Raw genomic sequence first — 27,588 nt, forward strand, 5'->3', positions numbered from 1 at the left:
CACTGTCAGAAACAGGATACTGGGCTAGAGGGACCATTGGTCTGATCCAGTATGGCACTTAGGTCCTTATGTCTCTGCCCTGAACAGTTTATAGGTTAAAAAGATCAAACAGACCCAGCTTTTTGATAGGAGATAGTTATACAAGTGGAGTGCATTGAAATGCCCCCAGATGTCCTATTAGTTAGTGTCATGTCCACTCCATGATTATTTTTTTTTTTTTTTAAAACCTTTGGGTATGTGGTTCTTTCATATATGATTGTAGGCAGAACTTTGCTGCGCTTACAAGTAAGGTAGCTTTATTGCCCCATTTTTGCTTTTTTTTTAAACTTTACCACAATTTAGTTGTACGGGCTGGTATTTTCTGTGCTAGGATCTACATCAGGGTGAATTTTTTGGAGAGCTCCAGAATAATCAATTGAGACCCTTTTGAGAATGAGATGAAGGGTAAAGTACATTCTTTAACTGGTGTTAAAATATTACAAATGTTTTGTAAACATTATTGCTCCAAAACATGGAGCCACAGACATGAAATTTCACTAGCATCAGGGGTGGGCTCTTTTTGTTATACCTGTAAAAATTTGACTGAACTTGTCTGCCTCTGAAAGTCACCATTTTCAAACACTCAGGGCTTCTGTTAGAGACTGAGACCTAAACTTTTGCTCTAAGAAACTTGCTTCAGCCTTAGACTATGGGAAGACTTTTCCTGCAATTGCTGCACCCCGTTGTGGTGCCAGATGTGAAAACTAAGAGCAGGGAGCCTGCATCTGTCTTTCCTGACTTTCAGGAAAGCCACTGCTAGCAACCATGCGGCATTGAAGAAAATGAAGAAGTACCTCCAACTCAAATGTTACAGAGTGAGGAAGAGGGTGGGGGTGACGAGTCCCATGTGGGGATGAAGCAAAAGGTAGTGGGACAGAAATGTGAGAGAACATGGATAAAGTTTGTCTTGTCCCTGTCTAGTGCTGGTCTGCATAGAGGAAGAAAGCCTGGTGTTAACTCAAAGAACCCTGTGTTCAGGATCTAAAAGTTCTCATATTGCTGATGACTCAGGTGGGGTCACTGTTGTCCCATAGGATGGGGTTTCTGGAAAAAACCATGGGCAAAACCCCTCCTTTTTTTTTTTTTTTTTTAATTTAAAAGGGACAAACGCAAGCACTCAAAAACTTAAGGCATGACAAGGCACTCCAAGCATAAAGAGAAAAATAAATATATAACAGCAACACGTTTGTTGCCTCTCTTCTTGGATCCTAAAGCTAACTAAGGCCATCTTGCTCTTGAAGGAGAGCCTCCAGCTGAAAGTTTCATATGGTTTAAATCATGTGCACAATGTTGCACTTTTGGTCTTAGCTGTCCTGAGTTTCCTCACGTAGACACACTTTAAGTTCTTAGTTCAGACTCAGCAAGCTGTCAAACTGAACCCTTCATAGGAAAGTCACCACCCATTTTATCCTAAAGTGAGAGCCAGGTCCCCTGCTAGGACCTCTACTAGTAAGAGGTCCAAGGCATGCTGAGTCCAACTCTGAGACTCCTCTGCTTGGCCTGGCTACCATAAGGGCTCTGAAAAGACATGGTACTGGAGTGCTGGTACCACACCAGCATACTAGGTCAGGGCTGTCCAACCTCTAAGCAGCTGGGGTCTGCACACTGGGGGGACACACCAGCCTAGACCATAGATGCCCCCCGCTCCACTCCCCTAGCCACAGGATCCCCTGGTACCACATGCTGTCACACTGCACCTCCCTGACTCCTGGGGTAGTGGCAGGAAGCAGAAGGCAGAGGAGAAAGGGGATCCCAAAGCCCCTGGCTGCTGCAATGGGGGGGAGCAGCAGCTGGGTTGGGAGCCTGAGGGTCACATGTTAACCCCTCGTGGGCTGCATGCACCCCGTGGCCTGCCAGTTGGACAGCTCTATGCTAGGTCAGTGACTGACTTGGCACCCTCCGTCAACCCTGGGGCGGGGGGGCGTAGTTGTCACCAGGACTGACAATATTGGTGCAGCTTATGCCTGTTCTGTGTGGTTTGGCACCAGTGACTTCAACACCTTTGGATGATTCCCCATGTTCTCAAAGCCAGCTTTGCTGTTAATGGTACTCTCCCAGGAAAGTGTGTGGCACTGGAGCAGGGGGCAGTAACCTACGGCCCGAGGGCCAGATCCAGCCTCCAGAGTCATTTGATTTTACGTAGCGCTTTGGTAGCATTTGGCAGCATGGGGCTTCAGCAGCAGTTCCTTTGCCAAGTTGAGGGGTGGGAGGAGAGAGCACCAGCTGTGGGTACTGCCCCCGCGTTGCCGCAGAGAAGAGCAGAAGCAGTGGCTGGGTCCCGCTTGCCAGTACTAAATTGCTTGGGGTTTGTAGTGCTTCGAGCACAGCAGCTTTTGGAAAGAGACCTCCTTTTCTGCTGATTCAGGGCCCATAATTTTTCACAAACCTGACAACTCGGAGCAAGGGCTTATATCAGCAGCCATATCATCATCTTTGGATAAGACTCTGGTTCCCTTCACACCATCTCATCCAAACATCTTGACAGCCTCGAGGATTGGAAATTCCCCCGCATCCCATTGGAAGACGTTCAGGAATTCTCATGTTTTTCACACCAGCATGTCAGGACGTGCGGCGCTTGCAATTTGCACGGTCCGAAGGGACCCTACCAGTGTTTTGTGGCAAGAGTAACCCTGTACTGGCTTTGGGAGAAGCCTGTTGCTGTACACAAGTGCACATGTCGCTTTTTTATTGGTCCCTATTGAAACAAAAGGTTCAGGGAACAACAAAGAATGATGCTAAATGAAAAAAAAAAACCAAGGCAGTTATATTTATCTGCTCCTAAGAGTTATTCCTCAGCAAGTCCAGCATTCAAATATTATTGGCATTATTTCAATATTTTAAACTACAAGAAGTTATCTGGCTTTTTGTAAAACAAGGCTTCAAGAAAGCACAAAAGGATGTAATACTTTAATTTCAGAGGAAAAAAAGAATTGTGAAGGCATCGTTTCAGGCAGCTCGGAGTGGCAGACATAACGTTGCATTCAGTGGCCAGGAGGAGAACATCTCGGCATCAGAGCTCTGCTCCTCCATGAAAAGTCCAATCAGCAGTCCGTGATCCTACCTTCAAAGGTTCAGATCTGTTTAATGTTTAAATGAATGCTGTCCGAAGGGCTCCCAGGCTACTCCTCACTCCTGCTTGGGTGTACCTTCCTGGTTTCAAGAGAACACAGGGGAGAAATCATTCTCACACGTAAGCTATCAGGGCCTGGGCTTCAATTTTCATGAGAAACTTTGAAAGCCTTCTAAAAAGAGATGATATTATCAAAACCTCTGTCATTAGCACTTCACAGATTACACGAGCTCCGAATCCTTTTGGTGGTTTTGTTGGGCATTGTGTATTTATAGGATCCTGCCTTTTCCCTGTTTGGGACTTGTCTCTGCTCTTTTCAGGAACACTAATAACAGATTGCTGGGACTTAGAAACAGTTTGTTGCATAGTTGCTCCATTTCCATACTATTCCTTTTTGTGCCACCCTCCCTGTTCGCCTTCCTTGGCCCTTCTCACAAGACATGAGTAGATTTATAGGCAGTCACTTGGCTGTTCCCGTGCTAGTCCCAAAAGAAGGGGTTCTGTTCAATCTGTTTCCTGATACCAAGTAGAAAGGGTTTATTTTAGCTGCCAAAGTGTCCATCCTGAGTTTAAAATGGCAGCGGCAGGAATGCTTAACTTCCAACTCTAGATGTATACTAATGGTTTGCACCTATCAGTTTCCAAAGCATGGACTTCTGCGTTATTATATACTGCATGCGCAAGTGGTATTTAATATTTTATGTAGGTTGAATCGCCACCAGTACATGGGTCCCCCATTTGCCTTTCCTGTGGCACTGGGAGCTTTAATCAGGGTCCCACCTGTTGTTACTACTTAAATAAAAGACTGTGTGACAGCCTGTCTGACTGAATGATTGGCTGTTTGGAGGCTGGGCAGCACAGCAGATACAATCGGATGTCTGTTCATCTTTCATTGATTTTCACCATAGAGATCAACAAAGAAAAACGAACATCGTCACCAAGGTGATGAGTACAGTTTATAGATTTCAGGATGCCTCTACCCAAGGACTGATTCAATACAGTAGCCATCCTAATCGCACAACTGCCATCAAAATTCTTGCACTGTAGCTAGGATATGTCTGAGTCTTTTGGACATATGGTCTCCTGCAGATTCATTATGCAGCATGCTAGCCTGCATCCACAATGTTTGCAGAGCTGGATAAAATCAGCACGTATCTTGAGGAGATATCACCTTGACATGCTTCAGTGCACCACCCCTTCCAAATGGGCAGGTCCATTTGTGAGTGAGTGAGTAGAGACACCGTGGGCCATTGTCAAGCATGTGGTATATGGTTTGGAGACATCCAGATTCCTGCTGTTATTAGGATGCTTGCTCTGCCAAAAGGATTCTGGACTATCGACTAGCACGCACATGGCAACTATTTTTGCATATCATACTCTTAAAAACTGAACACTACAAGGAGAAATTCTTGTAAGGTCTCAACAGTGTGTTTCCACTCATGAGAGAACCTCCTTCATTACTGGATGTTCATGTGGTTCTCTCAGAACTGTAGCAACCTGTGACACTGGTCTGCAAAGAGTTCCTGTTTGTAGCAACTACATCAGCCAAGAGAGTTGAGGAACCATAAGCCCTGATGGCAGGTCTGCCTCTACACACTTTTCACATTGACAATGTGTTACTCAAACCCTATCCCAATTTTCTTCCTAAGGTAGTTAAAGAAATGCATTTAAATAATCCATCTTCCCCAGTGTGTTTCTTGAGCCTGGCTTCATAAAGGGGGAAACATGGGTAGTCTCAAGACCCATGGTATCTTAAGTCTTCTACTGAGAGAGAACAGAACTTTCAAAGCTTTCCTAAGATAGGTTGGTTGATTTGTGTAATATGCTGAAAGAAAGGAGGTCAAACATGATCAATCAAACACTTTCCACAAGGATTTTATGATGCTTGGAGACTTGTTATGGCACATCTATCTTAAATTAGGGCTCTTTCAGCCATGGTCCAGGTTTCCTTACAGACTGTTTCCATTTCAGACTTTGGCAAGGCTGCCACCAGGACTTGATATAACTGAATGTGTGGTATGGCTTTACATAAAACAGCACTGTGACACAGGTGGATGTCATGGATGAGATTCCTTTCCATTATGCACATCTACTCCTGGCCTGAAGTTCTGTTGCACAATGTTGGAAAGCCCTTCCAGAGATTAGGTTTCATTTAAAAATGACTCTAGGGAAAATCCATAATGTTCCTTAACTGAGAAAAGGGCCTCTACTCAGGGCTGTTTTGCACAGAAGAAATTAAACTAAAGACAGTCTTCACACAGCTGAACGGTAAATCCCAAAGGCTTTTCTCACCGTCTCAGAGGTGCTGCAGTGAAGGAGCCATTTGATCTTTGAAACAATCATTCACTGGGGAGAAGCTCTTCCTTCACCACATTTTTCAAAAGCTCTGCATTATTCCACTGATCAGACTTCCTGCATTTGTCTCATGGCTTTAATTTCAATATTTCCAGTTTTGGGGAGGGACAGTTGGGGGATCAATAGATGTTAGGGGGCTGGAAGGGACCTCTTGAGATCATCAGATCCAGCCCCTCTGTGCTTGGGCAAGGTGAGCATCCAGACCTTTTTTGAAGATATCCAGAGTAGGTGATAGACTCCCCCCAGGGGTGGTACAATTCCAGACCCTGGGATTAGGCACAGCTCATGCTCTTTTAAAGTCCAACTTTGTCAGCAGATGAGCAGTGAAGGGAGGTTCTGGGCCTCGTAGTTTGGCTTCTTTCTCCCAATATTCGGTGTGCAGAGACTGCTTACTTATTATGCCAGACATAATTCTTTATGTTGCCTCGTCCATCCTTACCAATTGTTTTTATCCACTTATTTTTTTTCTTTGCTCCATGATAAGAGTATATACTCCTTGGGGCGGGTGCTGTCTTCCTATTAGATGTGTGCACAGCACATAGTCCAGTGGGTCCCTAATTGGGACCCCTTCCAAGCTACTGATGAACAATGAAATAATGATGATACAGATAAGCAATATCTGTTGTACACTTCTTTCCCCCTTCCCCAGACTCTATCTGTCCCTACCTCTACTCCCCCTTCAATCTTTCTTCATCAGCCAGATAACCCTGTGTATTTGCATGAGAGTGAGATCAGTTGGGCACTCCCAGGCCATTTCATGTCCTTTTTGCAGTGGGAAGCTAGTTCCCCACTTTGGGGGACTGGCAAGTGTGGGAAGATATGAAAGAACATGGGATACTGGTAAATCAGCACCCATCTTAAATCTCTCCTTGAGCACAGACCTGCTATGCATTATGCATTTGTGATGGCCTCTGTTACAGGGGACAGGAGGAGTACTGAACTTCAGGCTCATCGAGTGAGTGAAGGAGGCATATCTTGGAATACTTTGCTTTTATTAATAAAATATATGCTGTGGAAGTCCCCAGGTCTGTATTTTGTTACTGCTTTGGACCACAAACATCTGTTTTTATTTAAGCAAAAATGTTGGTTCACGCTTTCATTTGGTTCAAGCACATGTAACGCGTCTGGTCACCTAAAACAAGGATTAGTGTGATGGCATTCCAAGTAGGTGCCAAACAGATGGGAAACTTCTGCTGACATCCCTGGAACCAGATGTCATGTTCTTGCTGTTTCTCTCCCTATTTTGTAGAGCAAGGAGATGTCACATTCTCTGTTTGATCATTTCAGGCTTTTCATTTCCTTTGGCTCTGGTGAATGCTGTCGGTTCAACTCCAAATAAGCAACTTTCCATGAATTGAAGCATCTTGCCAAAAAGAGCTGCATGTGTTGGGGGAGGGGAGTTCTGCTTTAATTTCTTCCAATTGCTTTTAGCTTTGGAGGAGGGGCATTGGTCAGCCCTTTGCATTGCTGCACAAGTTGGAGGCTGTGGACTATTGCATAGCGAGTCCTGGCTGATTTCTCTCTTTCCAAACAGGTATTGCATTCCTGCTGCGGAGGAGAACAAACTTGATGACGTGGTACATGCCCTGCTGCAAGCAAATGGCACTCCAGGGCTGGAAATGCTTGAAAGTAATGTCATGGTAAGTCTGACTTCTGTCCTTTCTCTGTGCAGCATCCCAAGACCAACAAGATGGCTTCTGGCTAATCGGGAGATTTTACATTACAGTACATTTCTGTTTCTATTTTTAAAAGAAAATCAGTGGCTGCTGTTAGAGGCTGGACATTTACTGCTGGCAGTAGGATTTACCATGTGACATTTTCAATATATTTTGACTCTACAGGAAACTAAAACATGGGAAAGAAGGTAAACCCTGCCTGCCAGTAAATGTCTGTTTTTAATATGGCACCTGGTATATTTAAAATGTGTTAAAAACAAAACAAAAAAAATATACAAGTCAAATGTTTCATTTTCCTAATACCCAAGCTACAGGTTTGGAGGAATTGATTGATTTGGAGGGTTGAGGATTTCCTCAGTTCCTTAGTAGTTTGGTACTTTCTGTTTCCACCGTTTAAAAACTATGACCATTCCCTTCCACTACTACTGCCATCACTACTACTGCCCCACCATTGTGGGGTTAGTGCACTGCAAATGTTACCCTTGACAGGATGAAAGTTTTGCTGCCCTGGCTCTCTGTGCCAACATCCATCTTTTGGCTATTTGTTGATAGGAGACTTGAAGGCTGCCAGTCTGGGAAAGGGCACAGTATGGGCAGCAGATGAATTTTAACTAGTTTTTAGGCCTTGTTTATTGAAACTAGGAACCCTATATAAAACCACTGCACTTACCTGAATCCAAGGTGGCTTTGAATTTAAGATGACCTCTAACCCCCAATTAGATTCTATACATGGAAAATTTATAAATCTGTTATAAGTTTCCATGTACCAAATCTAAATATTGTGGTGGGTCATCTTAAATTCATCCCCCCACCTCTTGCCATGGCAGGGGGCAGGCAGTGGGGGACTCAAGTGGCCTGCCCTCTGCCCCTTATTGTCTGTCCCTCCCATACATTTCATAGACATTATAGATGTCATAGAAATTAGGGGCTGAAAGGGACCTCACGAGATCGAGTCCAGTCCCCCTGTCATAGGCAAGAAGTCTTCAGGGGTCAACTGATCCCAGCAAGATACGCATCCAAACATCTTCTGAATGAGTCCAGAGAAGGTGCTTGCACCACCTCTGGGGGAGTCTGTTCCAGACCCTGGACACACGGACTGCAAAGGAGTTTTTCCTTATGTCCAGTCTAAATCGGCCTTCCAGGAGTTTGTGGCCATTAGACCTTGTTATCCTTTGGGGAGCCCTGGTGATCAACTATTCTCCCAGATCTTGGTGCATCCCCCTTGTATACTTACAGGCTGCCACTAAGTCCCCCCGAGCCTTCTCTTTTCCGGACTGAAAAGCCATTTGCCACTCCTACTGCCTCCTTCCCCGCCAGCGCCCCCACGCAGGGCTTGCACCCCCTAGCAACTGACTTCCACCACTTGCTCCTCCCCTTCCCCCACTTAGCTCTTCCCCACTTTCCTTCTGTTGCAGCTCTGGCTCCAGCTCTCACCACACCCCAGTGCTCACCCCGACTCCAGCCTGGGGCATGGAGCACATGGGCATTCTGGGGCTGGAGTTGGTGTCACTGCTGCGTAGTTGGGCTGAGGCCAATGCACCCATGTACTCTGTGACCTGAGCTACAGCCAAGATGGAGGGTAAAAGGCACTGGGGGGCAAAGGCTATGGGGGGCAGGTGGCAGGGTGCAGCGGCTCCAACTGGTCCTGAGCCTGGGTCAGGGCCAGAATCAGAGCCACAGCAGCCACCACCTTTCCCTCCCCCACTTGTACTTGAATCCAAGACGAGGGGCTCCCCACCTTGAACGTTGAACAAGGGCAAAACCTCATCTTGAATTCAGGTGCATATGGTAAAGCTCTTCAGCTGTTCTTACCTTATAGTGTTCAGGGTGTCTTATTTAGCAGGCACGTGAACAGTTTTTGATGTTTTCTAGCGCCTTTTATACCTGAAGTAAACCTTTGTAGGCCTTTAAAGACAGGCTAGTTATCTGACAGTTTCTAGAGTTGCTGAGTTTCTGCTACAGGGATAACTGTCTCCCACTAAAGAAAAAAAGTGGCATGAAGGGTCAGAACTGTTAGGTGTTTCTTTTAAATTACACCCTTGTTTTGATGATGCATTTCAAGCCGTTTGACAAACTGTTCAAGCTATTAAACCAGTGTTTTGAGGGAAAAGGTCTCCTTGTAACTCCCAAATACTATGGGGTCTGACTTGGAAATGTGCACCTGCACTTTGTGCGTGGTGAAGGAGATAGTCAGTGAAGCAGTTGTGGTGTCAGTAGAGCTCAGCCTCACAACGTGGGAAGCAGCACAAGTTGCAACTCAGGACCTGATCTCGTGAAAAGGGATTGCTACTTTTCTTCTTTTTGTTTCCATCTAGATCTCCCCGGAAGTCTTGTGCAAGGAGGGGATCAGGGTGCACCGTACTGTACAGCAGAGTGGACAGTTTGTCGTCTGCTTTCCGGGATCCTTTGTGTCTAAAGTGTGTTGTGGCTACAGTGTTTCTGAAACAGTGCACTTTGCTACCACCCAGTGGACAAGCATGGGTTTTAAAACTGCCAAGGTAAGGCAAGAAAAGGAGGTGAACACAAATTAGCTGCATCTTAGACAGTCAACAAATTAAGCCCTTGAGCATGAGTGGCATGGATACTCATGGAACTCCAGAGGGATTTGCAAAGTTGTATTTTAAAATAATAATTATTTTACATTGCATGATGCATTTCTTGGCTCCAGAAGAAAATCTGGAAGTAGCAAGTGGGTGCATCTATATGTGCTATTAAGGCAACATAATAAACTGTGGCACAGTTTGCACCAGTCAGCTGTTCCTGGGCACAGCATCTACACGTGTACCCATGACCGCAGCAGTCTGAGCTGGGGCGGAGTAGCCCCGGACTGGTGGAGAGCCTGGGGGGTCAGCCCTGGACTCTGGGTAGCAGGTTGGGCGGCAGAGGGGCTGACTGGGGCACAAGGGTGCTAAAGTGCAGGGCTAGGCAGCGGGCAGACCCCACCCTTTAGCACCCTTTCGCCCCAGTCAGCCTATGTCACTGTCTACACGTGTTGCAGCAGAGTTAATCAATTTACTGCGTCCTAATACCAGTGCATGTGTAGATGGTGATGCTTTAGTGTGAAGCTAATTAGCTAACTGCAGTAAAGTCCATGTGTAGATGCATGCACTGATAACCAAAAAAACCTCATGCAGATCTGAAAATGGTAGTTTAATTTAGTTAGGCTTGTATCTACTGACAGGGAAGCTTCACAAAAATTTATAAAGAGATTTCAACTGTATATAGTGTGATCCTTGCTGGATTTATCTGATGCAACTTCTCCAAGTGCAATTTGAATTTCAAATGTAAATAGCAGATAAAATATAGTCATCACTTCCTCTAATAGGCAACATCGATTACCATATTCCTTTGAATATGACAAACATTTTTTTAAACCAACTATTTCTTCTAAAAGTGGCCTGCATATTAAATTTAGGTTTAACAAGAAAAGTAAAAAGCTCTTATAGGCACCTTAGAATCCATATCCTTATAATGGTGTCTGTATGAAGTGATTTACTGTCATTTTAAACTGAGAGTCAGAAGATTTGGGTGCATGTAAAATCCAGTTACATTCTTTGTATTCAGATGAGTACAGTAGCTTTCACAGCTCTGCTGTGATATTTGCATCTGTTTCTGTTCTTCATGAGAGATAAAGGACTGATTTGACTTGCAGTCAAAACTCTGGGGCCTATTGACCAGCCACATTTGACCGTAGGCAGCCAGTAAATTCACTTCCTTCCTTCTTTCCACCCCATTAACAGATGTGCCACCCAGCCACAAAAGCAAATGGCTGAAAGTGCACTCACCCAGCCTGCTGCTTCTGTAGATGACTGTTGGCCTCTGCTCCTTGTGGGGGACCCATTCTGGTCATATATACTCCCAGAATGCAGTGTTTGGTTTCCATGATGTATTGGCAGCATTTGTAGATAAGCCAGCAGTACGACTTATCATGTTTTAGCGTGGATCTACATGTTTTAGCCTCAGATCAAACCATCAGTAGGTTCCAGGATTTTCAAGTTGGGGAAGACAGCTTGACTGTGGGCAATAAGTAATTACATTTACCTTGTCAAGATCCTGGTTTTGGTTCTGTTGTATTCTGGGTAAATAAAATTCTTCCCAGACTGTTTTACACTCAGTGTATTATCAATACAAGCACTTGTGTAAAAGCGAGGTTGCTCTGTTTATGGATGGAATGGGATTTTGATCAAACCCTTTAGCAACTGGAGAGCGGCAACCGACGATGCACTTCATATACACACAGTCCTGTTCAGCAGTTGTTGGACTGGCTCTTCATGTTTAAGCCTCAGATCAAACCATCAATACCCTCCTGGATCTTCCAGTTGTGGAAAAAGCTGCTCTTTTAAGGGACAAGGCTTCTTACCAGCAATGAGTGATAGTTCTGCCTGTCCCAGAAAGCAAGGAGTGCTTTCTTTTGATTAACAGGCTATAAGAGCTTTGTGTGGGAAAGATAGATAAAACCTGATTGATTGAAAATTCAGCAGACTCTGTGATAACCTGCCTTTTACAGCCTTTAGAAGAACCTGTATGGCTGTATCAAAATAATGTGGAAACCTCTATAGTATTGTTCCATCTGGCCCCCTGCACCCACCCCTGATCCTTCCCCCCTACCACTTCTGTCTTCAAACCATGCCTTCTTCTTGGCTCCCTTTTGGAAATTCCAGCTTGCGTCCTTCACTTTAACAAGCTGCTCTGCCACTTTCAAAGACAGTCTGACTCAGTGCTTTTAGGAGGTCTGTGAAATATTATGCGTAGGCAGCAAGATTCCTCCTGCAGGCTGTTAATGAACTGACAGACATTTGCATATCTTGTCAACTTTCAGTCCCAGACAACAATATTTTTAGTTTGCACATGCTTTGATAATATATTGGCTTTGCTCTTATTCTAAGTTGTTGTGATTTTATTCTATAATCTACATGGTGCACCGTGTCGTCTTGGTCAGCTGTTCTATATTACGTTTTGGCATGCGTCCTCAGGATGCCTTATAGGGAAATCTGAACTCACTGAACAGGATCTGAATGATGTCATCTGACTGATCTGGCTGTTATGAACTCAAGAAAACAAAATTCATAAACCAGTGGATGCAGTTAGGGAAAACTGTCATTTCAAAGTCCATCCTGTCATCTGGTGACATCTTATAAGATACAATGGGCATGGTTTGGGACTGCCACTTCAACACTGATATGTGGGATTTCTCATTACAAGCATTCAGGCCAATCGCAGGTCTAAGTTTTGTGAATTGATTTAAAAAATGAATTTTTTAGAGCGCATCCATGATTGAAGAGGGGCTGACGGAAGAGGAGCAGCATGCAGGGAAAAGCCTGCACTGCAGAGAGTGTGGGGAGAGGAGGAACAGCTAGAAGGGAAGAGCCTGCACTCATCTTCTCACTGGAGCCTGCACTTCACTTGCTCATGTCTCTCCTAGCTGCATCCTTCCACGGCTGTCATAGCACCCAGGGTGCCGGCTGCAGTGCCTCAGTTGAGATTCACAGTCCTATCCCATTGTTCTCCCTCTTTCACTCATGGTTTCCCAAAGTGAGGCGCCCCCACAGTCAGCCTTGGTTGCTCTTTCCTCACTGCAGCGAATCAAAGAACTGCAGAACGTCCTATGTGCCTTTCTTAACGGCCCGGCCAACCCAGTCCCACCCTGCCTGCAGCAGAAGCACCGAGTGGTCAGCTCTTTCCTCCTCTACTACCAGCACTATTGAGTAACCTTCCTGGCACACATGTTAATGGAAAGTACTTGGGTGGTTGTTATCGCACATGAGAATTCACTTTCACTTGGTGCTCTCTCAAAATGGAGCAGTCTGGGGGTGTTTGTACTGGAGAGGAAGTACAAAGAGTATTTTGGTAGGTATGTAGAGAGTGAGGAAGAACTTAAAAAATTAAGCTTAATGTTCTAGGTGCCTCATCACCTGATTAGTGAGGACAGCCTGCAAATCAGGCTAATATTAACTCGGTTTTCCATTTTGTTTTGCATCTACCCTTTCCACGAGGTCTTCCTAGCAAAGGTGGCACCTTCAAGTCACCCTGTGGCATAAAAGTTGTTTGGCCTGCTCCCACTCTGTTTTTAATAAGTCTTTGGATGCTGGAAAAATCAAATTCTTGCTCAGCTGCAAAGTGGAAAAAGGAATTAGCCTGCACATGCAAGTACAGGAAAGGGATTCACCTTCAACAGGCAACAGCCCAAGTCACAGGAATCGGTGCAGGGCAAGGTGGTGTTGTACCTTCAGAGACTTGCACAGAGAGGCGCCCACCAACAGCAAATTCCTATCAATGTATGATTTCACTTTGCTCCCCTCTGTGCCCATCCTTCCCTGCTTCCCATTCTGCCATTTACCTGGATTCCAGTCCTGGATTTGTGTGTTATGCCCCCAGTGTGCTTAGTGATTTAAGACTAAAACAACTACCTCAAAAAGCCAGAAACAAAGGAGACGGAGCAGTCTCATGACTTTGGGAGAAATAATCCCATTACTTAATTCAGACAGGTTTGGTTCACTTCTAGTAGGCATCCCAGGAAAAGCCCTTATGATTGTTGGGTGTGGTGAGCAGGTTATGCAATATTGTTCGGTGGAGGGCCAAGTTGTCCTAGTGCACATCCCAAAGGGGGTCCATAGGAGGTCTACTCTATGGCGTCATGCTTTGTTTCCCTAGCCTTCTTTCTGATTGAATAGGATTATTTCTCGCTAAGATGTGTACTTGAAATGTGGTGAAAGTCAGTTTACAGTAGAGCACCTGCCAAGTAATGAAGGATTTCGTTTCACTGCATGAGATCACTGATACAGATTTTGGCTAACTGAATTTTTGCCGCACTACATTGCAAAATAATGTATTTTACCTGTTAAAGGGGAAGCAACAGAAACCTTAGAGGGTCAAGTTCTTCAGCTCTCTGGCTTTGTAGTGATGCATTTACTTTGAGATTTATATAAAATGTTAGACAAGCCTACTCTGGCCTCCTTGTGGGAACTAGCTGTCTGAGACAGCAAAGGTTCTGTGTGTGTGTGTGTGTGTGTGCACGTGTGTCTACTTGAGCCTGGCTTAGGCTTCACAACTGTGTTCTGTGACAAAGCTTAACCTAATACAGGTGCAGGAAGTCCTTCATACCAGTGGCTTTTTCACTGAGTTTTGTTCAAGAACTAACTTTGAAATCTGTTGGCTCAGGAAATGAAGAAACGACGTATAGCCAAGCCATTTTCAATGGAAAAGCTGCTGTATCAGATTGCAACGGCAGAAGCAAAAAAGGAAAATGGTCCGACTCTAAGTACGATATCGTCACTTCTTGGAGAGCTCAGGTAATAAATAGAAACCTGTTCCAATTACTTTGTGCTCCATGGGCAAACTCTTAAGAATGATAGTTTTAAGTCTCAATTTGAGACAAAACTTCCAGCTACTAACCTAGCAAACCCACTTCAACACAGCCACAAATGGAAGCAATAGCTTATTTGGCTGTTTTTGAAGACAGCACCAGCGGTTAAGTTCTCTCTCTCTCTTTCTAAGCATTCCCTGCCTCCGATACCATTGAGGAATTAATAACTCTAAGGTTTGGTGCGGGTTTGTATTTTTAAAAAATTTTGATGCTAGGAGTCAGGATTTCCGGATGCATTAAAACATAAGCAGTATGGTTTCAAAGTGTTCAGCTTCTCTTTTGGAGCAAAAGGCTTTTACTCTCTTGGTGCCATTCCAGTTACAGATTGTGCACCAAGAAAGCTCAGTGGTAGTGCTAAAGATACTTATATAGCATAGTACATTTTAATACAACAAGTTTTTTTCTTTTTAATTCCTTCTGTTTCTGCATTGGCGATATTACATCTTGCACTAGCCCTTGAGTATGTCCCAGAACCCAGTTTGTGCTCTTTCCCCTCCGCAGACATCAAGAAATAATATGTAGGGTTTCACTTGAAGTAGGAAGATATATACCAAAATGGGGAAGGAGAGCATAATAGCACATTGCCTTACTTCTTATGTAATGATCTTGTCTTTTGTTCCCTACCATGTAGTGTTGCCTGTCTTTCAAGTTTGACAACTGGGTAGTACTGGACGTAGTACTCAAGTAATCGAACGGTCCAGAAACAGTTTTGATGAGTGGAATCTACAAACTGTATTTAACAAAACTAGCATGTTCATTTGGAAAATGTCCAATGACACATTAAGGGCGGGGGGAAAACCCTCATGATGTGTATTAGTGTTTAAAATGAAATGCAGAACTGCTTGCAGGTGTTCAAGAACAGTCCATCTGCAGCCTACTCCCCTGGGGGAATAATTGTATCCACATGCATTTTTCCTCCAGGGGGGAAAAGTCTGCAAATGTGACAGGAAGAACAGAAGTGCTAGTCCTTGCTGTTGCAATGCCACATTGATCTTTTATCAGGGTAGTTCTCAAACTCGTTCATACCCTGGGTAGCTTCTTAAGGTCAGCATCCTCTGGAGATGTGTTTGTCCTGTGCCTACCGTCATCAAACCAAACCAAACCAAACCAAACCAAACCAAACCAAAGCCAAGTCTCTCCTGGGTGTTTTTTGGTCTGCATCTCTTGGTCCCCACCTGCCCGTGGTGGTCAACTTGTGGGCCTTCCGTTTCCCAGTTGATTAGTTGCTTGTCCACCTACTTTTTTAGCTGTCTTTACTATTAAGCTGCTGCTGTCTCCCTTCTTCCTTCCTTCCTTCCTAGTTCACTTCCATGGGCAACTCTCCTCAGCCCAGCTCAGACCACATTCCTGGCTCTTCCCTCATGCTGCGCAGTGCAGCACAGGTAGTGTTACCTATTTTCTAGACACAGGAGACTCCTCTCCCTTCCTAACCAAATCCCCATCCTCTGCTCCCTAACTGTACAGCAAGACAGTTATCTTTTGGCACACTCACTCGCCCTGCTCCCACTGTCTCAGCAACAGGAAAGCTCATCTCTGCCTCCTGGTGTAAGGAGTTACACCATGCCTCCTGGCTGCTTCTCCTCAAGACAATTTTTAGGAACTTGAGGAATATCAGCCCTGTTAGCCACAGTACCCAGCTCTCCACGTGGACTTGTGGACCTAAAGGAAATGCTCTGCAGTTTCCAGTGCTCTGTGAATCAGTTTAAGAACCATTCTTTTGATACACTGGTCGCTATTAAAATCTCCGGAGGACTTTTGTGGTTAGGTATGGGTATGATGGTGCTAGCAGAGTCCCTCCTACCATCTGTAGGGAATGGTGCCAGGCCTCAGGTGGAGCCTGAAGTTCTGCTGCGTGTGAAGGTTTCAATGGCGATCATGGTTCAAAGGGACCTGAGTGCAGCTCTGTGGCATTGCAGGGGAGATGCCAGTTTTCTAATTTTGTAAAATATTTGCAGGGACACGGAGCTGAGGCAGCGACAGCAGCTTTATGAGGCAGGTCTGCATTCTTCAGCCCGCTATGGGAGCCTCGACAGCAGCAGTTCGGGGATGGATGGAAAGAAAAAGCCTCGAAAGTGGTTGCAGTTAGAGACGTCGGAGAGGAGGTGTCAGATTTGCCAGCATCTATGTTACCTGTCAATGGTAAGCAAAATCCTTAGCACATCCTGTGGCATCACTGTCCTTGCAAACACAACTCCATCTTCAGCTGACTTTCCTATTAGACCATAAATACTTGGCAAAAGCACGCAACTGCTGCAGAGCTACAGGTTGCAATACAAAGAGCACAGGCCTGAAAGTCCACCAGATTTAATTTAGGTTTATCACTGACTGATCCCTGGTGAATAGAAGGTTAACTTCATTTTAGCTTCCTCTTCCCTGCAGTCAGGGCTACATGTTGCCTTGTTTTGGGGAAAGGAACAAACTGAAGAGCTCTCCACCCCAGTTGATGCATGCTGGCAATTCAGACGCTGGCAATTCAGACGCATACCCAGGATCCCAGGCAGGCTTGCGCAGCCTACTTTGTCAGGGCTTCACTGCTGCTGGCACTCAGGCTAGCCTAGAGAACAGCCAACTCAACTGCGCCTACCTCTGCTGGGGACAGTGGGTTTTTCGGGCAAACCCAGGTCACATTTCCAAATTTTTCTCCACAACTACAAGGGCTAAACACTTGGTTATGGGGGGAGAGGAAAAGGAACCAAAGCCACACTTTACATCCAGGAGTTGGGATGTAACACACAGAGGGTCAGACTGCTGACTGACACCCAGCAGGTGTATCAATGTTTCATGTCTTTCTACCCATCTTTGTTTGGCTGGATTTCCGGTTATAAACATTCATCTCTGAATAAGCCACATTTAAATGAAGTTAGTCAGAACTAATGATGAATTGAATTTCTGTGATGAAAAACCACCATCTAAAAGGAAAGACCAGACTTTTTGGAAAGCTTTACAGAAAGCTTTATGGAAAGCTCAGTGTCCACAGGTACCACTGAACCAGTTCATGGAGGATTAGTTCAGGTCTGTGTTTGAAATGGTCTGAGTTTAAGCTGTTCTCTTGATTTGTATATTTGGATACTTGCAATTTAAACCACATCTAAAATAGTCTCAGTGTTGTGTGTGTCCATGCCCTACAAGGCAAACTCTCCTGTGCAAATTTGGTCACAGGAACTCAACTGAATGAAAAATGCGTTTGTTCTCTTGTTACTTGCAGAGACCATAGCAAAGGAGTTGACAGCTAGACCCAACTGTGGCTCAGGGATCAGCAACAGAAAAGTTATCTTGCTAGTTGCAGGACTGAATTCTCTACTCATTTAAATCTTTCCACCCTGTTTAGAAACTATTATATTGCTTACTGAAGGAAGAGTTTGTCCTATAGGATGTGTATTATTCTTGAAGTCAGTGATGGAGGACAGAACCCAGGTTGGTTCAGAGTTTGCAAGGCTAGCAGTCAGGAATTTTTCCCCCATTTTTGAACCGAGCAAAAGTGATGCGGAATCAGTGAAATGTACTGATTTAAGGAATCCTGGGAAGCAGTTCCCAATTCTAGCCCCATTCCAGATTGTCTCTAAACTGATGTTTAAGGGCTTCAATTCTGTATCTGTGTCATAGCTTGGTTTTGTTCTTCACGATTATTGCTGTTTCACCATCACTGTTACTGGTAATATAAGTTAGAACTGTATAAACCCCCAAAATGTCCTCTGCTTCATTTCCTTCAGAGTCCAGCTTGTCATCCTCTGCGTTGAGTATGCAATGTGGTAACAAAAGGGTTGTCCTTAGAGCTGTCAGCATCCAACCTATCACCTGGTTTAATCAACACACCTTGTAGCGCAATCCCTTTTCTCAGAAGGCTCATCTGTCACCTCCACATGAGCGCAGCAAGTTTAAAAGCAAGAACAAGCACTTTTGAATTCAACAACGAACCCTGGTTTATCTACAGAAAATGGCTAAGAATTTTAAATAGCTTGAATTCAATTAAGAACATTACAATTTATGGACGATTTCTTGATAGCCTGCTCTTGTTGGAGAGGGCTGGAGTGTTAACAGCTGGAGGGGCCAGGACTCCTGTTGTGTGCCTCATTATAAACATGGACACTTGCTACAGTACAGGACTTCCTTAATGCAAGTAGGATATGGACTGAGGGGGAAGTTTAAGGAAGACAGCAGGAGCACTCGGGAGCATTTTCTCTTGAGACGGGGTGTAGAAAAGTCACTGCAGCCTTTTGCTTCAGCTAGGGAGAGTTATTACGTTCATTTATCCTTGCAGCATTGGTATTTACTGATGCTTAAGATTAAATAGTTCATCATAGAAATGCTGGGTGAAGAGGACAGGAGAAATCATGTTTCTTTCCCCCCCCCCCGGTGTATTAATTCTGATCTCTCACCTTTTCCAGACATGCAACAACTTGCCTTCTCCCCCTTTGATTCTAAAGAGCAGGGAGGAACTTGCTACCTTAGGTATTCTTGGTTTTCTTTTTGTAGCCTCTCCCTGGGTGAACAGATTTCTTCTTTATACTTATTCTCTCTGCCCCCTTGAATCAGAGGCAGTCAGCAAAAGAAATGCTGTGTGCTGGGCCAAGCCCTCCCCAAATCTGCACTTACACACCATACAGTGTGTTGGATCTGACTTGGTTTTGGATCTAATTGTTTTCCCTCTGTGTTTCTATTAGGTGGTTCAGGAGAATGAAAACGTCGTCTTCTGCCTGGAGTGTGCCCTGCGGCATGTGGAAAAACAGAAGTCTTGTCGGGGACTGAAAATGATGTATCGTTATGACGAGGTCTGTACCATATAGCTGGTTGTCTTCAGGTTGGTGATGGCACTGGCTTCCAGAGTTGAATATCTGAGCCTAGTCTTTCTTACCCTGTTCCTGTCTCTTGTGACAGAGGCTCCAATAGATCTTGTATTCATTTTCTGGCACAAGAACAATGTGCTTTTTTGCTGGTTATCAAAGTACCATAAACAGAGATTGAAAATATTTCTTCACAAAGATTAGAACTAGGAGATATTAATTGGTTTAGGACCCTTTTAAATGCTGAAGCAATATATTCAGTAGTCAACTTATAGCAACCTCAGCTCAAAGACTAAGTGAAAGTAAATTCTTACATGCTGTGTGTCCAGTCAGAACTTGAGCAGGGCGTCCATAGTGTACAGGTGGATAGAGTCACTGTAGTAACGTGAGCCAGGTTAGAAATGGAGAAAGCAGAGGCTCAGAGGTGCAAGTTTAGGAGTGGTCCTGGATTCCTTGTTACGATCCTACATAGCAGCACCTGTTAGTAGTAATCACTCATACTAGCACTGTATACTACTCACAGTAGCGCACTCACTACATGGTAGCACCTGGCATCTCCAGTTGGCTTCTGTTCTGGGGAAGCAAAGACTTAGCACTGAAGGCAAGAGAGTAGAGAGACTGATAGAGAGGGGGCTGCCAGCTGTACTTGACAGATACATCAAGAAGAAGCCATTTATTGTTTCCACGAGTTGCAGGTAGCAAAGATGACTTTTGGACAGGGGGAGGGGACCTGCAGATCCATTTTTGGGTGTTCAGTCTTCAGTCCTTGCTGCAGTTTGAAGCTCTTTTCTTTCAGCTCTAATAAATACGTCACTAAAAAGCCCAACAGGTTACAAGGGCTTGGGGAGCAGATTGTGCAGTTACATTGTTCTGTTAAGCCCCCTGGACCCATATTGGGTACTGCTGAATCTCTCAGCATCTCTCAGGCAGACATTGCGACTGTATGGCAGTTTCATGAGGAAGAGGGAGCCTCATGAAGCTCTGCTGAACTTTTGAGCCCAAGTCATTTCTCCAGCCATTCATAGTTTTGTTGCAGAGATGCTTTCACAGGGCCATGTATCAACATTTTAATGTTACTCCTTTCAACAGGATAGTGGATGCTAATGACTTGCCTTAGCTGGACACTAAAACAGTGAGGCAGCTGCTATTACGAGGAGGGCAAAGAACTCTCCTTTAGTATCTCAGTGCTGTCTACTAAGGGTTAACTTAATGGCAAAAGTGGTGAAACATTTTTATATCTCAAAATCAAACTAACTGCAGCCCTGGTGGCAGGTCTTTCTCTTGGATCAAACATGGTGTGGCATTCATGAGCTCTCGCTATGGAGATGGCTGGGTTTGGAAGGGGGGTTCTGCAATCATCTGTAGCTGGAAAAAGAGAAACAAAACTGTTAATTGGTTTGTTTTTCCTCCTTCTCAAACAGGAACAAATCATCAGTCTAGTCAATCAAATCTGTGGAAAAGTATCTGGTAAAAATGGCAGCATTGAGAACTGTATCAGCAAGCCTACACCAAAAAGAGGGCCTCGGAAGAGAGCGACAGTCGACGTGCCATCATCTAGGCTTTCATCCTCCAGTTCATCCAAAAGTGCTTCAAGTTAATCCTGAAGATGCCAACACTCTCATTTTGTCGATTTATATATATTTTTTGTAATTATTATACCATAGTTTGGAGTACTTGCTGTAGAATACAAGCTGTCTTTGCACTAGCTCTAAAGAAGATTTTCTTCTGGTTTTAGAGAACTAATTTTGTTTTAGCATTAAACTGTTGAATTTTTTTTGTACTTAGGATAGTTAGATACAGCAGTCAGATTTTTTTAAACTGCCGTATGTTCACTGTTTTAAAACCGGCGAGGGGCTGATAAAAAATTAATTTGTATTGTCCCTATGGCTGAAAAAAAGCCTTTTTTTTTTTTGGTAACTGTGAAAAAAGGCTTTCAACCCATTTTTGAATAGGTTAAAGTTTGATGTGTTTTATAATTTGTTCTCCAGTCATGTGAGCAGATTTTTTCTAGAGCGAAAAGGGATAGGAGACAAAACTTGAAAGAGATTGCTTTACTTTGGCTGTCTTTTATTCTGTCACGGCAAGATGAGTTTTGTAATTTTTTAAATTGGAGAATACGCTCTTTCTTTGGGAGGTTATGGCAGCTGAAGATGGACTTTGGTTCCTAACCGTAGGCAAAATGAGGAGATTTGGAGTAAGTATGTTCTCTTTTACCAGCACATCACTATGCATCTGTTCGAGGGGGAAAAAAAAAATAAAAAAAAGGAGGAAAAGAAGACTGCCTGCCTTGAGGAGTCACGTGAGGGGAAAACTGTGCCTGATTTCATTAGGAAATCCATTCTGTTATTTTTTGGTGCTGTTGGCTACTTTATCAAAAACCCTTCAATAGCATCCTTAAAAAGAAAAGAAAAATAAAGTGATTGAAGCCATAAGTGCTTCTTTGTCATAGACGTGCAATCTTTCTAACATTCCATTTCCATTCCACTGCTGTTTTTCACACCCTTTACACAGTCGAGCATTAATTTTTGTTTTGAATTTGTTTCATTATATGATCACATTTAGAGCCACTAGCAGGTCTGCCTATTTCTTTTGAATGTGAAAATGCATTTGCTTTCATCTTGTCTATTTTTTTCTCTTCATGTTGTAACAAAAAAAAAAAACCCCACAAAAAAAAACAAACAAATCACACCTTTTGTACATATACCTGTAAATTTTTTTAAATACTTGAGCCTTTTCTTGGGGTGGGGGGAGGGGTGATGCGGAGACAAGATGAAGAAAAGCCTTACGTTTCACTTTCTTCATCGGTTGGATTGGATGCTTACAGGGTTTTTCTTGTAACATTTATAAGTGCTGCTTACATCACTGAACAACAACAAAAAATAATAATGGAGTAGCTGTTGCCCTTTTCTGGTTGTGTACAGTATGTGTGGAATAAAAAAGGGAAAATGTTTTCACAAACTGTTTTGTTTCATAATTGAATTCAACAATACCGTAGCTACCCATATTGCACTGAGCTTGCCAGTGGTGACTGTCAGGAAAGTCCTATAATACAATTTGTTGGTTGTTGTTGCAGAAGACTGAACTGTTTTGGAATATTTAACAATAACATAAACAGAGTCAAGTGTTTTCAAATGTGGTTGTCTGGTTTTTATGGCCTTGCTGTGTACTTTTCCCTCTTGACAGTAAACTTCTGACTATGGCTTACAGTTTGACATTTAATTTATTAGCGCTGCTCTGCTCTCTTTCCTTGTAAGGAAAGACTTCATGTTGTTTATTGCCAGGTTTTTTTTCCTTTTGTTTACTTTCCAGGTTTGTACTACGAGGTTTAATAAAAAAAAGAAAACTTTTTTGGACATTGTGTGTCTTCTGGGAAGTTAGTGAATGAAGGGATCCGCATATCTGAAAGAAAGCGTTTAATTTGATCTCCAACTCGCTAGTAAGTTGCCAGTTGGCCAATTATCATCTAGACTGTTTGTGTCCTGACTTAAGTTGGAAACTATCTGCCAAACAGCAAGAGAAAGCTGAATCTACAGGAAAGTGGTCCATCCCAGGCTGGCGAGTTTCAGGGACTTCCTCATTCTACTCCAGTAGCTTTGCCAGCAAAGGAGGGGTGGGGGTCTTCCGAAAGGAGCTTCTCTTGTTCCTCACCCTTTACCTAAACTGCTTCTGATTATACTATCCCCCTCAGTGCAGGAAGAGCAGAAACCAGGATCTTCCTAAAGGCAAAGCTACTCTTTTGAAGTAGCCAGAGTGAGGTTGGACAAGAGAGAGGTGTCATACCTCTTCAGATCTTACAAGGAGGGAACTACTGTCAAGGATAGGAGGGAAGCAGAGGCACATAGCAAACACCTCAGAGTTTTAGAAGGATTTCATGGCAGTCATTTTTCCAGGTAGCACACCGCTCAAACTGATGGTATACAGAATAAGCCTTGCCCGCCCCCCCAAAATCAGTGACCACCACCTTTGATCACTAAACAAATGTCTCCAAATGACTCGTTTCAAACTTGTCCTGCAGAAAATGGACTGGTGTAAGCAGGAAGACGAGGTTGGGGTAGTAATACTTTTATTTCAGGAAGGGAGCAAGTTTATACAAGTACTGAGATGGTTGCTCCAACAGGAGGGTGAAATTTCAATGTGCAACTCCCATCCCTTGACAAGTGCCTATTGATTTCATTTTATCATCACCTAGTGTAGCTAAAGTCCTGTGGGAGAGTTAGATACTGCCACTGTTGAATCACTGCAGAAGGGTGAGGGTTTGAAACCAAAAGGAAAACTGGCATGCTGCTCAAGTTTTCAGTTGCAGCAGAGGAAACATGCAGACTTTAAGGAACAACTTGGTTTCAGTGTTGTACATCAGCGTTAAAGAACTAAAGGTATGTTGACCAGTAATCTTTGAATTGCTTAACTTAAGTCTGCCCTTTGATTCTATACACAGTATATACAAAGCTTTACCTGCTCCAACACCCCAAGATCCTACTGTTAAAAATGTGAGTTAAGTAACTTTTTAATAACCAAATTCTACTCGACAGGGAAACTAGTAGAAATTTTGTATTATTAGTAAAAAGATCTGGCTTTCATGATTAGATAGGAAAGTGCTACACAGGCAAGCTCTTCATTCATCCATCCATCCATCAGTCAAATATTCTTAGAGGACACAGTATATGGATTCAGACAGTCTGAGAGTCACTTTCATCACTACCATCTGAAGTGCTCTTTCTCTCAGTATTTACAGCAGCAAGGGCTGTGTCCACTTGAATTTCCTCTTCATCAGACTGGATAACAGGAGACTCTCCTTCACTTGCATCTTGGCTGGCAGAGTCGGTGCAGGTTGATGATAATGAAGACCATTTTTGCCTTAATTCAGACTGGCTTGGAACCGGAAGACTTATTTCAGTTGGGTAGGTATCTGAGTCAGGCCCTTTAAATAGAAAGAAAAGAACAGAAAAGACAACATTAATTAATCTACTGAGCCAGAATCTGATTAGATCTATTCCTGTTTTATGCTGCTGTTATGTTAAAATACATCAGCAGGGTAGCATTAAATTGCAGTGGTTAATGGGTGGCCTGAATGTATTTAGTCTGACTAAGAAGCCAAGAGCTTTGGCTCTGCTGTGGAACACTACTTACCGTTTTACACAACTGGTCTGTGTACCTCCACTTGTTGTCAATTCAAGGTGCTGTTTTTGGTCTATAAGGCCTGAAGTAGTTTGGCTCCTAGCTCATTCATGTCCTCTGGCTCCCTCCCTCTAGTCGACACCAAATAGTGAGACTAAGCAAGAGACGCAGGTGATCTTTACTCTGCCTCCTGGCCATGACCCTTTTGATTCTTCCCATGATATTCTGACACTTGCCTGGCTGTTTAACGTGGTAAAACCTATTCTGACTTGAGCATGTGCTACAGGCATTTATCCACCAATTATTTTTAATCCAACTAAAGTTCAGTCTATCGAGGGGGGCGGAGTACAGGGAAGTTAATTCACATTAACCAACTGGTTCAGGTAACCTGCTGTTACTAGATTCCTACTAACAGTCAGACCATTCATCAGGCTACAGCTTGTCAAAATCTGTTAGGGTTTCTTGATTACAAAACTTGGATTATCAATCCAACAGTAACTAGGATATGCCAGAATGAGACTTGCTCAATAAGAGATTCCAGGACTGCTCAATATATTAGAACATTATTCTAAAATATTAAGAAATTGTATGCTAAATGGTGTTCTCACCAAGCAAGGAACACTAGACTTTGATGTAAAGTGTAAGGAATGGCATTAGAGTAGCTTCTTAGAAAAGATGCTAACCCTACTACCTCTAAAAGACTTAGACCAACATGGATCAACTTACAGAGTTTCATTTCTTCAGTGAAATGGGCATAAATGGGATGGAATGGCAAGTAATGTAAAGCAGTTGTAAATCATTTCAAGGCGGACACAAACAACTGTCAGCCCCATCCATCAGTAACAAGAGTCAAGAATAATAAAGCAATCACTTAATACTGTGTTTCCAGGCCAAACTATTTCCAACCATAAGATTTCCAAAAGTCTCTCTGCAGGCTTTGCCACAGTGACAAACTCTGAGGAGCTCTTATACGGCAAGTAGTTATGACTTGTTTCAAAATGCCAAATTAAAGACAAGTTATGGAAAGAATATTGGACTTAAATACAAATCTTAACTACCACAGTTAAAATCCACTTTGAAGCTACTTCGTGTGAGTTCTTTGGGCAGGCCTACACATGTGCTTTAATGTGCATTAGTATATTTTAATATGTGTTAAAGCATCACTAAAAACTCTGATCTTTAGTTAATGTGCCTCAAAATAGGCTAATGCGCATTTTCCTAGTACCTCGCAATGGAGGGTATTTGTACACACATTAAAAGTGCTCAGCCCTGTGGTGCAAAAAGTGCCTGGCGCTGTGTCGCATACAATTGTATAGACAGTGAAATGCACATCAGCATGCAGAAAATGGTGGTGGCACACTTGAACTAAAAAACAAAGGTATTTTAGTTCAAAAGCACACCATTGCCATTTGCTGCATGCTGACACACATTTTGCCGCATATACAACTGCATGCGATACAGTGCAGAGAGCATCAGCTCCAGCACACCAGAGCACAAAAATGTATATGTATAAGTTCCCAAATATACTAAATAAGGTGCATTAACTAAAGTCCATTAATGCACGTGTAGATATTCCCTTTGCGTCTTGTGCCTGGGAACTTGGTGGAAATACTAGCCATCTGAACACAGATTAACTACGAATCTATACACAGTATAGAGAGCATACATTAGAAAATAGGGAGATCCTTGTATCTCATTTATGCAACTACAATGCACAGATTTGCAAGGTGTGCCATGGTGGTTCATTTCATACCCAACACTGGCGAAAGCATACTATTGTCTTCTCCTCCTGAGTTCAAGAAGACATCTAGTGCTTCTTGGTCAGACATGTCCATGAGATCCATCTGTTCCAGCATGTCCACATTCACTTCCATGGAAGACATACTGCCTATTGGTTCTGTGGCAAAAAATAATTCAATGACCTGTTAACTCTGATATGTTGCAAGCAATTGGCTTTTTTAAGAAGTGATATTACTTGCCATGACTTCCAAAATTACTACAGCAATATACCATGCCATTAACTATTAAACAGATAATGCTCGCTACTGCATATACTGGTAGGAAGTGAAACACTTATGTCTTTAATCAATTACCAGAACTAACTTCAGTCAACAAGATATATCTTAACGGCATCTCAACACAAGTTATTTTATTATACCAGCTGTGCTGTACAAAGGTGGGGACCACTAGAGCAATTAACTTCAAGAGGAAGTTTCAGAATCTCTAGAAGCAAAAAATATTACTACTCTCTTGCTCTTTTTGTCGTGAAAAGGGGCTGAGATCACTGCTTTTTCAAACAGCTATTTTATTTAAAATATTTATTTTAAACAGCAGGAATATTTACAATGCAGTAGCATCCAGATGCTCCCAAAAGAATGAGCGCCCCCCCCTACTGGAAGAGAAGGTCCAGAAATGCCTGTGAAGAGACAAGACTGCCCTAAGGAGATTACTATCCAGACTTTGTTGTCTTCTCGTCTCACAACTCTATTTCCTCACATGCACCCTTAATATAAATCTCTCAGGGAAAAAAGGTAGAGAAATGGGCTACATGTCAGTACCAATACATAGGTTGTATGTAGGTAAAACAACAATAATTCTTTCATCCCAAGAAAGTACGAGCATGCAAAGCTGATACTAGTGTCCAAGTCCCTGGGTAAGGACGGGGATTTCATACCAGCGATGTTTAATGAAAAATCCTGATTTCTGAGAGTATAAAGACACCCAGTGCTTGAAGGCCCACCTGCTCCTTCGATTGAGTGGTTCTCACCCTTTTTGAACTCGACGCCCTCTCCATAACTTTTGTAAATTGAGTGGCACCCAATCTCAAAAACTATTTTTTATATTACAGTGCTTGCTTCCTTGTCCAAGGGCGAGGCAGGGACAAGCCTAAGTCTGTTTATCTGCTTATCTCCTCACACCTCGTATCGCCCTTCAAAGGATCTCACTTCACTGCAGTTGAGAACCACTGCTTTAATATAGTGAACAGCATATGTTACCTAGGCAAATACTTTCAGCTGTCCACTCTGAAAAATGTATTTTCATTCTCTGCCACAACTGCACATCATAAATAACAAATATTAGTTACTAACAGATTTCACCTGGTTTTATTTACATTTAACTTCACAGTAAAGATTACACTGCAAAGCATGAGGCTGAAGCAACAGTGAAGACATGTAGGTGAAGCACCTG

At 43.3% G+C, this 27,588-nt stretch overlaps 2 protein-coding genes across 3 annotated transcripts in view; one reads left to right on the forward strand and one right to left on the reverse strand.

Moving 5' to 3' along the window:
- JARID2 (jumonji and AT-rich interaction domain containing 2) overlaps positions 1–22,637 on the forward strand; it is a 310,435-nt gene extending 287,798 nt beyond the window's left edge. Inside the window, exons 13-18 of the mRNA XM_059724397.1 lie at positions 6,999–7,104; positions 9,456–9,638; positions 14,299–14,429; positions 16,459–16,642; positions 19,165–19,272; positions 20,706–22,637. Of these exons, the coding sequence (XP_059580380.1) occupies positions 6,999–7,104; positions 9,456–9,638; positions 14,299–14,429; positions 16,459–16,642; positions 19,165–19,272; positions 20,706–20,882 (889 nt within the window). The 3' untranslated portion in view covers positions 20,883–22,637. The remainder of the gene's footprint in view (positions 1–6,998; positions 7,105–9,455; positions 9,639–14,298; positions 14,430–16,458; positions 16,643–19,164; positions 19,273–20,705) is intronic.
- A 693-nt stretch (positions 22,638–23,330) lies between these two features.
- DTNBP1 (dystrobrevin binding protein 1) overlaps positions 23,331–27,588 on the reverse strand; it is a 115,397-nt gene continuing 111,139 nt past the window's right edge. For both annotated transcript variants that reach the window (XM_019498464.2, XM_006270619.4), the window contains 2 exons: positions 26,153–26,296; positions 23,331–24,202 (listed from right to left, as the gene is read on the reverse strand). In XM_019498464.2, coding sequence (XP_019354009.1) covers positions 23,952–24,202; positions 26,153–26,296 — 395 coding nt within the window. In that variant the 3' untranslated portion in view covers positions 23,331–23,951. The remainder of the gene's footprint in view (positions 24,203–26,152; positions 26,297–27,588) is intronic.

This window comes from Alligator mississippiensis, chromosome 3, assembly GCF_030867095.1.
Source record: "Alligator mississippiensis isolate rAllMis1 chromosome 3, rAllMis1, whole genome shotgun sequence".
NCBI classification, from domain to species: domain Eukaryota; kingdom Metazoa; phylum Chordata; order Crocodylia; family Alligatoridae; genus Alligator; species Alligator mississippiensis.